The sequence below is a fragment of the Sapajus apella genome, unplaced genomic scaffold (genome assembly GCF_009761245.1).
Source record: "Sapajus apella isolate SASKATOON/1434 unplaced genomic scaffold, GSC_monkey_1.0 scaffold210, whole genome shotgun sequence".
NCBI classification, from domain to species: domain Eukaryota; kingdom Metazoa; phylum Chordata; class Mammalia; order Primates; family Cebidae; genus Sapajus; species Sapajus apella.
Genome location: NW_022437150.1, coordinates 232,650 through 245,732, shown reverse-complemented (window position 1 = coordinate 245,732; position 13,083 = coordinate 232,650). Strand labels below are relative to the sequence as shown.

The 13,083-nt window shown below is 36.3% G+C and overlaps 1 protein-coding gene across 1 annotated transcript; it reads left to right on the top strand.

Annotated features, from left to right (window-relative positions):
* The first annotated feature begins 1,082 nt into the window (after positions 1-1,082).
* Positions 1,083-12,107, top strand: LOC116544209 (olfactory receptor 2B2). The gene is made up of 3 exons (XM_032270383.1): positions 1,083-1,295; positions 5,101-5,218; positions 9,405-12,107. Exon 3 carries the CDS (start codon positions 9,430-9,432, stop codon positions 10,369-10,371), a length of 942 nt encoding a protein of 313 aa, XP_032126274.1. The 5' UTR covers positions 1,083-1,295; positions 5,101-5,218; positions 9,405-9,429; the 3' UTR covers positions 10,372-12,107.
* Positions 12,108-13,083: the final 976 nt, after the last annotated feature.

Sequence of the window (13,083 nt, the reverse complement as noted above, 5' to 3'; positions counted from 1 at the left end):
AAAATACAAAAATTAACTGGGTGTGGTGGCGCACACCTGTAGTCCCAGCTACTCGGGAGGCTGAGACAGGAGAATCGCTTAACCAGGAGAGGCAGGGGTTGCACCACAGCATTCCAGCCTGGAGACAGAGCAAGACTCCATCAAAGAAAAAAAAAGTCAGTCGCCGGGCGCGGTGGCTCAAGCCTGTAATCCCAGCACTTTGGGAGGCCGAGGCGGGTGGATCACGAGGTCAAGAGATCGAGACCATCCTGGTCAACATGGTGAAACCCCGTCTCTACTAAAAATACAAAAAATTAGCTGGGCATGGTGGTGCGTGCCTGTAATCCCAGCTACCCAGGAGGCTGAGGCAGGAGAATTGCCTGAACCAGGAGGCGGAGGTTGCGGTGAGCCGAGATCGTGCCATTGCACTCCAGCCTGGGTAATGTGAGTGAAACTCCATCTCAAAAAAAAAAAAAAAAAGAAAAGGAAAAAAAAAGTCAAAATCTCTAATAATGAGACACATTGACATCAGATGCCTCTTAATACGATGAATGAGAAGATAACAGTATTTCTGTGGTATCCCTGCCAAAAATAAATAATGAAGAAAAGTCAAATGCCCTAAATTGAGAGACATCTTACTAAGTGACAGGCCAACATTCTTGAAAATATGTCATGGAAGATGAGGAAATGCTGAAGAACTGCTCCTGATATAGGGAAACTAAAGAGACATCACAATGAAATGCATCATTGAACTCTGAGTTGGATCCTAGACAAAAGGAAAAGGGTGATTATGAAGGGCACCCCTAAGACAACTGACAAAATTTAAATGCGATGTGTAGATTAGATGGTGGTATGCAATCCTGTTTCCTAATTGTGATGGTTATGCTGGAAATGGAGAATATTCTTGTTTGGAGGATATACACTTTGAAAACTTTAGGAGCAGTGGGCATCAGGTCCAAATGCACAAATGCTTCAAAAAATGTACACATACACATACATATATATGTGTGTGTGTGTGTGTGTGTGTGTGTGTGTGTGTATACATACACACATCTAGATACACACATATATACACACATATACACACACACATATATACATATACACACATAGACACACACACATATATATAGAGAGAGAATTGTAAAACAGGACTTGATTCTTTGTATTGCAGGTTTTGTTTTTCTTAGATTTCTTACGGCAACATGGAATTAGTTGAGGAAGTTATTGTTGGACTAGCCTTATTTGGAGAAAGCTTCAACATTCCCTTTGATTTCTTAGAATACTACCACTCTCTTTGGACTCCAGTACTAAAGGTTCGTTTTAAACTTTAGTAAAATTTGGTCCTTATCCCATTTCCATTTCTCCTAGGAAAGTTATTATATCCAGTCTTTCATGCTTTTATAATATTTATCTTACAGAAAACGCTTTGCCACCCTGGCTACTTGTAGAATTCAGTTCTAATATTCAATATATATTCTATTTTAAGATGCTAATAAGTAAATTTCTGAAACATAAGTCCCAGTGGTAAGAAGGGAGGCATGAAAAAAAAGAAACAACAAAAATACAAAAAATAAATAAAAGTGTAACAACCACATTATGTCACCAGTTTCCTGACACATTCCATTTTAATCACCCTAAGCCTCAGTTTCTACATCTGTAGAATGAAAATAGCGACTTGCTCTCTCAGAGGGCACTTATGAATACCGAGTGAGAGAATCCTTTGAACAGACAGCGCATGTCTGGCTAATAACAGTAAACGCAGGGGATCCTTCCCTACTTCCAGAACTTGCATAAGTGGGCATCACTTGATAACTTGTAAGTGTAAGAACTTTTGAATAATTCCCATTTATGCATAATTTGTTCATTCTACAGAATATTTATATTCATATTTTCTTGCTTAGTTGTTTTCAAACTATACTTTTGTTTATTTGTTATTTAAATTACAAGCTCTTGGCCAACCTCAGTGGCTCACACCTGTAATCTCAGCACTTTGGGAGGATGCGGTGGGTGGATCACTTGAGGTCAGAAGTTCGAGACCAGCCTGGAAAATATGGTGAAACCCTGTCTCTACTAAAAATGCAAAAAAACTAGCCAGGTGCAGTGTCACACACCGGTAGTTCCAGCTATTCAGGAGGCTGAGAAAGGAACCTGGGGGGTGGAGATTGCAGTGAGCACAGGTTGTACCACTGCACTCCAGCCTGCATGACAAAGCAAGACTCTGTCTCCATAAATAAATAAATAAATAAATAATTACAACCCTTTAGAAAATATTGTGAAAAACAAAATTCACACACCAGTACAAATTTTCCCCTCATCATCTTCACCCTCATTCCTGGTCTTCTATTCAGGGGTAACCACTACTGTTACATTTAAAAAAAATCAAATATATGTGAAGTCTTAATTTCTTTTTCTTTCCAGTTTTACTTCACATCCCATCTGCCTCTTTCTCCTCCTCACCCTCCTCCTCCTCCTGATAACTGCTGTCTGCCTCTCTCCAAGTTATTCTTGTTAATGATCTAAGAAGTAGCCTTTCTTATTATTCTGGAAAAAAAGACAAAAGTATTTTGTTATGTAATCTCACACAGACACATAATTCAGAAAATCATATTTAGGGTGCTGTAAATAATTATTTTATAAAACTGGGACCATGTTTTGTACCTTTTTTGCTTCTTTATTTTGCTCACTCAGCAATACCCCAGGAAAATATCTCCAAGCCATCTGTTAGACCTATAGTTCCCTATGTTAGATGGATGCATATTATTCTATTCAGTGAATACATTAATTATTCAGAAAATTGCCTACCAAAAACCACATTTTTCTCTGTCTTTGGTCATTAAAATATCTCTACAATAAACATTATTGCCCATGTGTCCTCACATATTGTTAGCTTCCCTTCCCTGGGAGAGATTCCCAGGAGTAACAGTGCTAGATTGAGAATATATGTAGTTTATAAGAAACTATTGCCGTAATTTTTCACCAGAAAGCCTATAACACTTTAAATATCCACCAGTAATCTGTGAGTAACTTTCTTCTTTCATCCACTTTAGCAATAAAATTCATGTATCCTTTTGTTTCTGATCTGGTGAATACAGAGAGCTTTATCATCATTACTTTAATATATCCTTCTCTAAGAAGGAGATGTTGAACTAAAAAAAAAAATTTCTATATTTGATCACTTGGTCATATTTCCTTATTCTATTGATAATTTGAATGTGCTATTCTCTAAACTGCCTATGTAATTTTTTTTTCCTATTGAGCTATTGGTAGTAATTTTTTTCAAAAGTGTTAAAAGTTTTTTTGATTTAATAGATACCAAATATTTTTTCTATAATTATAAATATATGTCTTCTAATTTTATCCATCTAAAAAAGAAATTTAAATGAATCTGCATATTACAGAATATAAATAATAAAAATATATTACATTATGGTTGGATTAAATACTGTACTATATATAAACTTTAAACCAGGCAATTTAAGGGGCCAGATACTTTTCTGAACCGAAGACCTTAGAAACTAAGACTGAAAACTCAAAATCCATGAAAGAAAATATATAGTACATATATTGGGTGTACATTAAGTTTTTCAAAATCCATTTTATGTAAAATATACCATAAATCAAATCAGTAAGCTATTTTCTTGAGATAAATGGTAGCTTATTTTCTGACATAGAAATCAAAGGTTTAGGAACATGACCTTGGATTGTGTCTTATGAGATTTTACACACAAAATAAAAAATTTCTTCCCTTGGCATGTGCAGTTGTGATTTTAAAAATAATAATAACAAAAATGAAGGCTTCTTTCCTGATAGAAGTAATTAATTGGCTTTAGGAACTCATGAAATAGTTTACAGAAGAAAACGAACTGCAATTCAATAGCACAAAATTCAATTTTTCTTTGATAAAGAAGTATTTTAGTCCCCATTGTCATTCCTTTTGCATTACAAAATGTTGAGAATTCAGTCTCTAGAGAAAAGATTTTGCTTAACAAATCAGTTTCGAAAGAGGAACATCGCTTCATAGAGACCTCCTTCCTCTCTCCTCCCTCTGGGTATGCTGTTAACTACTATAAACTGTGGAGGAAGAGTTTTGCAATTCAGTGATTCAGATTTCTGCCAGAGACCAAAAAAACACTAAAATCAATAGAGAAAATTCTTTTACTGATTTTACAAAACTGACTAGAAAAAGTCTCTGAAAATAGCAGCTGACACCCTAAATTCCAAGTGATGTGATGCTGCACGCCACATTCTGATCATCTGCAATATTTCATTCTTATTATTCTCTAGTTAACTCTGAGTAGAGACTTCATGACTTGCTGCATATTGAGTGGAATTAAGTGAAAAAAATTTCATGAAATCATTTGTATGCAACTAACCATATGAAGACGTATCTGTGCACTTTAGGCCTCTTTGAACTCAAGGCTTCTTAGACAAAAAAAATAAATAAATTAATCTATCTCTACAGCTTATAATGGAGGTAAGTAGAATACATATCTAAAAATTATGAAATAAAATTACATTAAAATTTGAGTGTTCTAAGCATTCAGGTTATAGTCCATTTGTAGTTCAAATCTCAGCAAAAACCAAATTACCTGCTGGAAAAATCTGACTTAGCTTCATCTTCTATGCTCTTTATTGTTATAATGTTATTTTGAACATATTCATAATCTCTGTGGGAAATATGAACTTTAGAGCAGGTCAGTCTTTGGTTCTAATTTTCAGTTTGCTGCTTACAAGCCCTAGGATTTGGGGAAAGTAATACCTTTGAGCATATAAATTCATACAAAATTAATCTTTTATAAACCGGAATTTTTTATTTTACAAACTTCCTTGTACAGTGTATGAACTATGTGGAAAAAAATGGTCCTATGATTCATTCTTATACTCCAGCAAAAAGACAGTATTTGGAAATCTATCTCTCAGAGATATGAGAAACTTTAAGAAAGCATAGAAGTAAATAGTTTTTATGCTGTAAGGAAAGTAGCAACCCTATAATGTTACAGAAAATAAAACTGACACCCAAAGCTATTAACTAACTCACCCAATTATACACTAACTTCTGCTGGCAGGTTTGGGACCAAAACTCTTGTTGCCTCTCTTGTCTTGATGTTTATTCCACAGTGCAATTTAAAAGGATGCTTCCAAGACTCTGTTGAACCTCATCTTTTTTAATGTTAAAAAACATATAATGAAAAAATTCAAGAGGGAGATGAAAGATATAAGGTCAACCAATACACAGGTAAGAAAGGAGGTAAGGTTGTGTATTCATCTAGGCAAGTATTCTAAACTAGGGGTTAAAATATCTTAACGTGATCACAGATAAAATCTGTAAAGTCTCCCTCAGCAGCTTTCTAAAATTCTCTTGCATTAACTTCTGTTTTAATCCAAATGACTGCTATGCTCTTTCCGATCTGCTAGGTATTTCACATAATTCAAATGTTTTGTTTTGCTAGTCAGTTGAATGTTTACTATTCAAAATGAGAATAATTGTATCTAGAGATGCTGGCAATGTGATTTTATTGGAGAACAGAGAAATCTATCACCTTTAAGATATTAGCCACAATTGCAAGCAATTGGAGCAGGTGTTAACAGTTAAATACTCAGTAGCCTATCGGATATAATCTTAATGATGCAGATAAGGACTTCCTAGTTTTTGTTTTGTTTTGCTTTTTAGTTGTCAACAAACACTTTAATCCTAAAATTAGGGACATAAATCAGAATTTAAATTACTTAAACTGTCTGAAATACAAAAGGATACCACATTTATTTAAAGATATCCTTTTAAGAGTGGATAAATATTTGAGGTAACAGTGTGTGCAGAAGATGAGAAAGTGTGCAAAGATGAGTAAGACAGAACGCGAGAATTCAGTGCTCTGAAATCTCCAGCTTCCTCCCCTCACTGCTTTCTGGCTGCATCATTGTTATTCAGCTGCAGGGCTTCCTACTAGAGTGATAAATATTTCTGCCTCCTTGTGCCCTTACTCCAGAAAGTGAGAGGATATTACATAAATGGATACGCAAATATATTAATGATGAAGCAGTTTATTTCTTTTGTGAGGACTGAATCTCAGAGTGAGGCTGTCACCTAGTTTAAAAAGAGTTAACTGATTCTCTCCTGTAATCCTCAGTGAGAGGGCTTTTTGGTGAGGCAGTCTCTTGGCTGAGTTCTAAGGAGGAAAGTCAGACAGAGGGCCTGGTCAGGAAGGAAGGACCACCGACCCATGTTAAAGGAGAAAGCACATACAGTGTCTTTAACAGTGAGATACCTCCCGAGCAATAAATGAAGGGAGACCTTATGATTTATCCAAGCAGGAATGTGTCTGAGAATAGGAGTGACTCTGGTAGTGACTGTGTCAGGACAGCAGGGGTACATTCAGCAGTGCTGAAATAACTTGAGCATTTCAGCCATCCCAATATGATGGGTTTGAGGGGATCTCTTCAACATGTGTGCACCTCAAAAATATTGACATGTATGAAATCTCTCTTTAACTGAGGCCATTTGTCTTGTTTTCTCTGATTCCTGCATTCCTTGGACATATATATATATATATATATATATATATATATATAACTAGTAAGATACAAAATGCTCCTACAATCCGTGCTTTAAAAACTCTTTGTACAGTCAGGCACGGTGGCTCAAGCCTGTAATCCGAGCACTTTGGGAGGCCGAGACAGGCGGATCACGAGGTCAGGAGTTCGAGATCAGCCTGGCCAACATGGCAGCCTCTACTAAATATACAAAAATTAGCCAGGGCCTTGGTGGTGGGCACCTATAGTTCCAGCTACTCAGGAGGCTGAGGTAGGAGAATCGTTGAACCTGGGAGGTAGAGGTTGCAGTGAGCCGAGATTGCGCCACTGCACTCCAGCGTGGGTGACAAGAGCAAGACTCCGTCCCAAAAATTAAAAAAAAAAAAAAAGTACATTCAGACTGAATTTTAAGGAATTATCAAGAGAGCTAAAAAATTTAATTTCTTATAATATTTTCATCCTCATGGGGATCAAAGTCTTAACTAAAGCCATGCTAGTCTGAAAGTAGAATACAGAGAATAAATTGGTCAGCAGGGTCATTAAAAAATATAAAAGTAATGCCTGCTTATTAAAAACTTGAACAAAAATAGGTAAATTTATAAGTAAAGTCTGCTTTAGTCATCCCCATTTTGATTTCTGAGGGGTAATAGTTTCTTTTATATTATTCAAAAGTAGCTTTTAATTTATATATTAATATTAATATTATACTAATATTATATTCCTTTCTTAAACTGATGGAATCATGCTATACAAATGTTCAATAACTTCATTTTTTGACTTAAAAATACTTTTGAATATCATTTCATATCCATATCTGACTACAAATCTCAATTTCCTTTTCAGGTGAGAGTGAGGAGACATTTTTTAGGAAGCTAATGGTTCTAAAATAAGTAGAAAATTAAAATTCACATTGCTAACATTATGCTGAACATGAACGAAATTGAAAAACAAATATTCTAACATTGATAAAACAATACAATTATTAAGTGTCCCATTAAGATTTTTGGGGGGATGAATACATGTTTAGCTGGCAGAGTTGACATATTAGTCCCTCCAGGAAATTTATGGGGCTAAATTACCGCTACTCAAAGCTTCTCAGAGTTGCTGCAGAACTGTTGTAGTTTCTCTGACACAGCTGTGCATCCGTGTGCCAGGCACTATGGCAGGCAATTTACACTCAAGACCACATTTATACTCACATCAGATGCTTACTATGACTTCCTGTCGTTAGAGTTAATCAGATGTTGATTTTAACAGGCAGAGTCATTTTCACTGGTAACCCTAAGAAATGTAAAATCCTAAAATCATAAGTAATTCCTCTCTGGGCACCTCAGACCTTGCATCTCTACAGTTTCCTTTCATCCACTCTTCTCCATTTCTAAAGGCATGAGTCTAGGGTAGGCGTGTGTGTTTATACCTCACATCATTTATACTTCACATCAAGACAACTTAGAAAAACATTACAGTAGATCTCCCTTCTCTGTGATTTTGCTTTGTACAATTTCAGCTACCCACAGTCAGCCATGGTCTGCAAATATTAAAAGGAAAATTCCAGAATTGAACAATTCATAAGGTTTAAATTCACGCCATTCTGAATAGCCTGATGAAGTCTTGTGTTGTCCCGCCCGGTCGTGGGAATCATCTTATTGTTTAGAGCAGGGGTGTCCAAACTTTTGGCTTCCCTGGGTCACATTGGAAGAAGAATTGTCTTGGGCCTCACATAAAATACAGCAACACTAACAATAGCTGATTTTTTTTTTAATCACAAAAAATCTCATGATGTTTTAAGAAAGTTTACAAATTTGTGTTGGTCCACATTCAGAGCCATCCTGGGCCGCATGCAGCCCATGGGCCTGTTTGGACAAACTTGATTTAGAGCATCCACCTGCCTGTTAGTCAATTAGTAGCCATCTCGGTCATCAGATCGGCAGAACGCAAGAGGGGTGAGAATAAGGTGTTTTGAGAGAGAAAAAAAGAGAGGACACCACATTCACATAAAGTTTATTACAACACATGGGGGTGTTAAGCTGTTATAATTGTTCCATTTTATTAGTTACTGTTCTTAATCTCTTACTGTGCCAAACTTATAAATTAAACCTTATTATAGTTGTGTATATATTTTAAAAAATAGTATATATAGGGGTTGCTACTATCCACAGTTTCAGGTATCTATCCACTAGGGGTCTTGGAATGTATCCCCTATGGATAAAGGGGGACCACTATATTATCTTCATTTTACAAATGAGAAGTGTGGAGACCAAAGGGTTAGAAACATTCCAATATAATGAATGTAACTGATTAGGGAGGGTAGGGACATGAGCCCAGGCCTGTCAACCTCAAATATCATTATTATTAAGGAATCTATACAAATTCAGTGAGCTTCCAAAACAAAAAGGATACATCTCCTTAAATTGTGTCTGGATAACTTACTAGATACAGTCTACATGGCTGTTTTTGAAAGTAGGGGAGTAATAGGAGGTGGCTTTAATTAATTTTAACTGATTCCCACAATCAGGAATCTCACTGGCATTGAGGAGAAATTAGAATGAATTCAAATGGCAGGTAACTGTATCTACATCCATCTCACAGTAGATATTTAGGTAGGAAGAACATGAAAAATACATTTACAAACAGTAAAATATCAAAGGATACATTATGTGAATCTGGAAACTGAAAATGTGGCTTAAGATTCTTGAAATTCACTTTGCTAATATGGTGTTACAAATATATAAACGCTTTTGAAACACTTAGATAAATATTTATATCTTTATCAGTAGTTTTTTCAAATTATTAGTATGATCAATCTGTAAATTTATGTAAATTGCTAGCAAAATGATTATAGCTGACATAATCAATAAATGTGTTTATTAACCTCCTGACTTCTCATATTTCAGAGAACGAAGAGTTGAACCATTTAGCATGAATTGGATAAATGAGAGTGTCCCACAGGAGTTCATTCTGTTAGGGTTCTCAGATCGACCATGGCTAGAGCTTCCACTCTTTGTGATGTTCCTGTTTTCCTATATCTTGACGATCTTTGGCAATCTGACAATAATTCTTGTGTCACATCTGGATTTCAAACTCCACACCCCTATGTACTTTTTTCTTAGCAATCTCTCACTCCTGGATCTTTGCTATACCACAAGTACAGTTCCACAAATGCTGGTAAACATATGCAACATCAGGAAAGTAATCAGTTATGGTGGCTGTGTGGCCCAGCTTTTCATTTTCCTGGCATTGGGTTCCACTGAATGTCTTCTCCTGGCCGTCATGTCCTTTGATAGGTTTGTAGCTATTTGTCGGCCTCTCCATTACTCAGTTATCATGCACCAGAGGCTCTGCCTCCAGTTGGCAGCTGCATCCTGGATTAGTGGCTTCAGTAATTCAGTATTGCAGTCCACCTGGACACTTCAGATGCCACTGTGTGGTCACAGAGAAGTGGATCACTTCTTCTGTGAAGTCCCTGCACTGCTCAAGTTGTCCTGTGTTGACACAACAGCAAATGAGGCCGAACTATTCCTCGTCAGTGTGCTATTCCTTCTAATACCCGTGATACTCGTCCTTATATCGTATGCATTTATAGTCCGGGCAGTGTTGAGAATCCAGTCTGCTGAAGGTAGACGAAAGGCATTTGGGACATGTGGCTCCCATCTAATTGTGGTGTCACTTTTTTACGGTACAGCTACCTCCATGTACCTGCAACCACCTTCACCCAGCTCCAAGGACCGGGGAAAGATGGTTTCTCTCTTCTATGGAATCATTGCACCCATGCTGAATCCCCTTATATATACACTTAGGAACAGAGAGGTAAAGGAAGCCTTTAAAAGGTTGGCTGCAAGAGTCTTCTTAATCAAGAGATAAGAAATATGCAAATGATAAGCTTTGCTAAAGACATAATGCTTACTTAGCTTACTAACTTCTTTGCAAGTTGCCCTATTTTTTGTCATTAATATAGAGAACTATTGTAAGCTCCCTCAAAGAAAATTTCCTTGACAAAAAGCTGTATTTGTTTCTGTTGCCTAAATATTTTCTTGCCAGGGTGTTAATAAAAAAATAGGGAATTCCCAAATGAGAAACCTTTTAAAGCCTTCAATTTCACAAAGCTTATAATTTAATTCTCTCCAAATTGATTCATTATCATTATTCTTAGAAAAAGTACTATGGTGATCTTTAAATAAAATGTCATCAACAGAGAACTACATCTGTTTTCTACTGCCTAGATATATTCATTGCACGTCTTGAAACTGGTCTTTTATGAACTCTCAAAATAGGATAGCCTTAAAATCTTTAAGGTTTCAAACATCATACCACTGGTCTGTATACATGGGTAAGAGTCTTAGGCTTCTCTGAAACCAGAATAAAAGCTTAGAAATCCTTTCCCCGGAAATAAAACATTTTGATACATAGACAATGCCCTCATCCTTACACACACACACAAACTCCATGGCACAAATCATTTTCAGACAATTGTAGATCTAACAGAAGTATCCAAAAATCTTATCTTAATTACAGCTATAAGGTTAACAGCTCTAACTTAAATTTTAACACTGTTTGCACATCAACACGATACTAAAATCCACAATGTTTTCCCCCCTCAATTTTACTGAGATCTTCTATTGTTTCTGTACTTCCCACTTCTAAGTTGAAATGTCCCAGTCTAGCTACCAAATAAAGTTGTAGCTACATTTTAGACTGAAATCAAATGCCTGCTATTGACCTTTTTAAATGATTCCTCTACTGTATATATTGCCTCCCTCCTTTTAACCTCAAAAGCCCTTATAGGTTAAGTCATAAAAAAGCACATTATATAATGATGTCCACTGCTTGTTTAATGCACGCTTCTTGTCCAAAAAGAAATGCTTACTAATTTCATGTTAGTGCCCTTGAGGCAGCATAGATCGTAATTTCAACTTCTTCCATATGACCTTCAGAGCCCATAAAAGTGCTAAAGAAAATACACACTATAGTTGATTATTTGGTTGATTTTGTGACTTGTTACACTATAATTATATTAACTGCTTCTTCATTATTATTTTTTTCCAATTTTTCTTTTATCAAATATGTCGTAAAAGCATAAAATGCAGTAACTACAAAATACAATTAGAATGTTTTACTTGAAAACCTTACAGTAACATCATAAATTTCAGCATAATTCTAATGCAACATGGTAGATCTTTAAACTTTAACTTGCATCAGAATAATCTGTAGGGCTTTTAAAATTCAGATTGGTGGGTGTCATCTACTTCCAGACGTTCTAATGCAGTAGGTCAGGGGTGGGGCCTGATTATTTGCATTTCTACAGATTTCCAGGTGATATTTATATTGCCTGTCAGGAGATCACCCTTTGGGAACAGCTGTGCTAAGAGTTAAACTAAAAAAAGCTATATTGCTTGCTGAGTTTCTTTTATTTTTAAAAACGAGTTATGATTTAAAGGAAAATAGGAGCAAAATCCTAATAGAGCATATTGAAATATGAGGGGACATTCCTTAATTAAAATGCATTCATATCTTAAAGTCCAACTAAATGATATATCAGATTTCCAGAGACATATTTTGATGTCAGCTCAAAAGCAATGTCAGTGTCCTTTAAAAAATTATGAGAATAGCCGGGTGCGGTGGCTCAAGCCTGTAATCCCAGCACTTTGGGAGGCCGAGGCGGGTGGATCACGAGGTCAAGAGATCGAGACCATCCTGGTCAACACGGTGAAACCCCGTCTCTACTAAAGCTACAAAAAATTAGCTGGGCATGGTGGCGCATGCCTGTAATCCCAGCTACTCAGGAGGCTGAGGCAGGAGAATTGCCTGAACCCAGGAGGCGGAGGTTGCGGTGAGCCGAGGTCGCGCCATTGCACTCCAGCCTGGGTAACAAGAGCGAAACTCCGTCTCAAAAAAAAAAAAAAAATTATGAGAAAATACTAGAGAAACCAGAGTGATGGAGATTGAAGTATTTTACATTTTTAAAAATAAGCCATTAATTGATCTAACAAATTGCATATTGGTAAGTTCTAAAGCCATATGACAAACTTCTATAAATATTTTGCTATCAGTTATCTTGTGACTATAATATATATATATATATATATATGTATTCATTCTGGCTTCATTTAAAACAACAAATACTAAACTGTTTTATAGAGGTAGAGGCTGATATAGTGGGGGAATGTTATATGTGTATAATAATTCTTTTTTTTTTTTAAGATGGAGTCTTACTCTGTCACCCAGGATGGAGTGTGGTGGCACGATTTTGGTTCACTGCAACCTTTGCCTCATAGGTTCAAGTGATTCTCCTGCCTCAGCCTATGGAGAGTAGCTGGGATTACAGGCAAGTGCCACCACACCTGGCTAATTTTTGTATTTTTAGTAGAGACAGGGTTTTGTCATGTTGGCCAGGCTGGTCTCAAACTCCTGACCTCAGGTGATCCACCCGTCTCGGCCTCCCAAAGTGCTGGGATTATGGATGTGAGCCACTGCACCCAGCCTATAATTCTTGATTTCTTTTTCTTTCTTTTTTTTTTTTTTAATTTAATAATTTCAACTTTTATTTTAGATTCATGGGTACATTTGCAGGTTTGT

What these genes read in the sequence shown, in the direction of transcription:
- LOC116544209 (XM_032270383.1), top strand. Translation starts at nt 9,430, where the DNA reads ATGAATTGGATAAATGAGAGTGTCCCACAGGAGTTCATTCTGTTAGGG.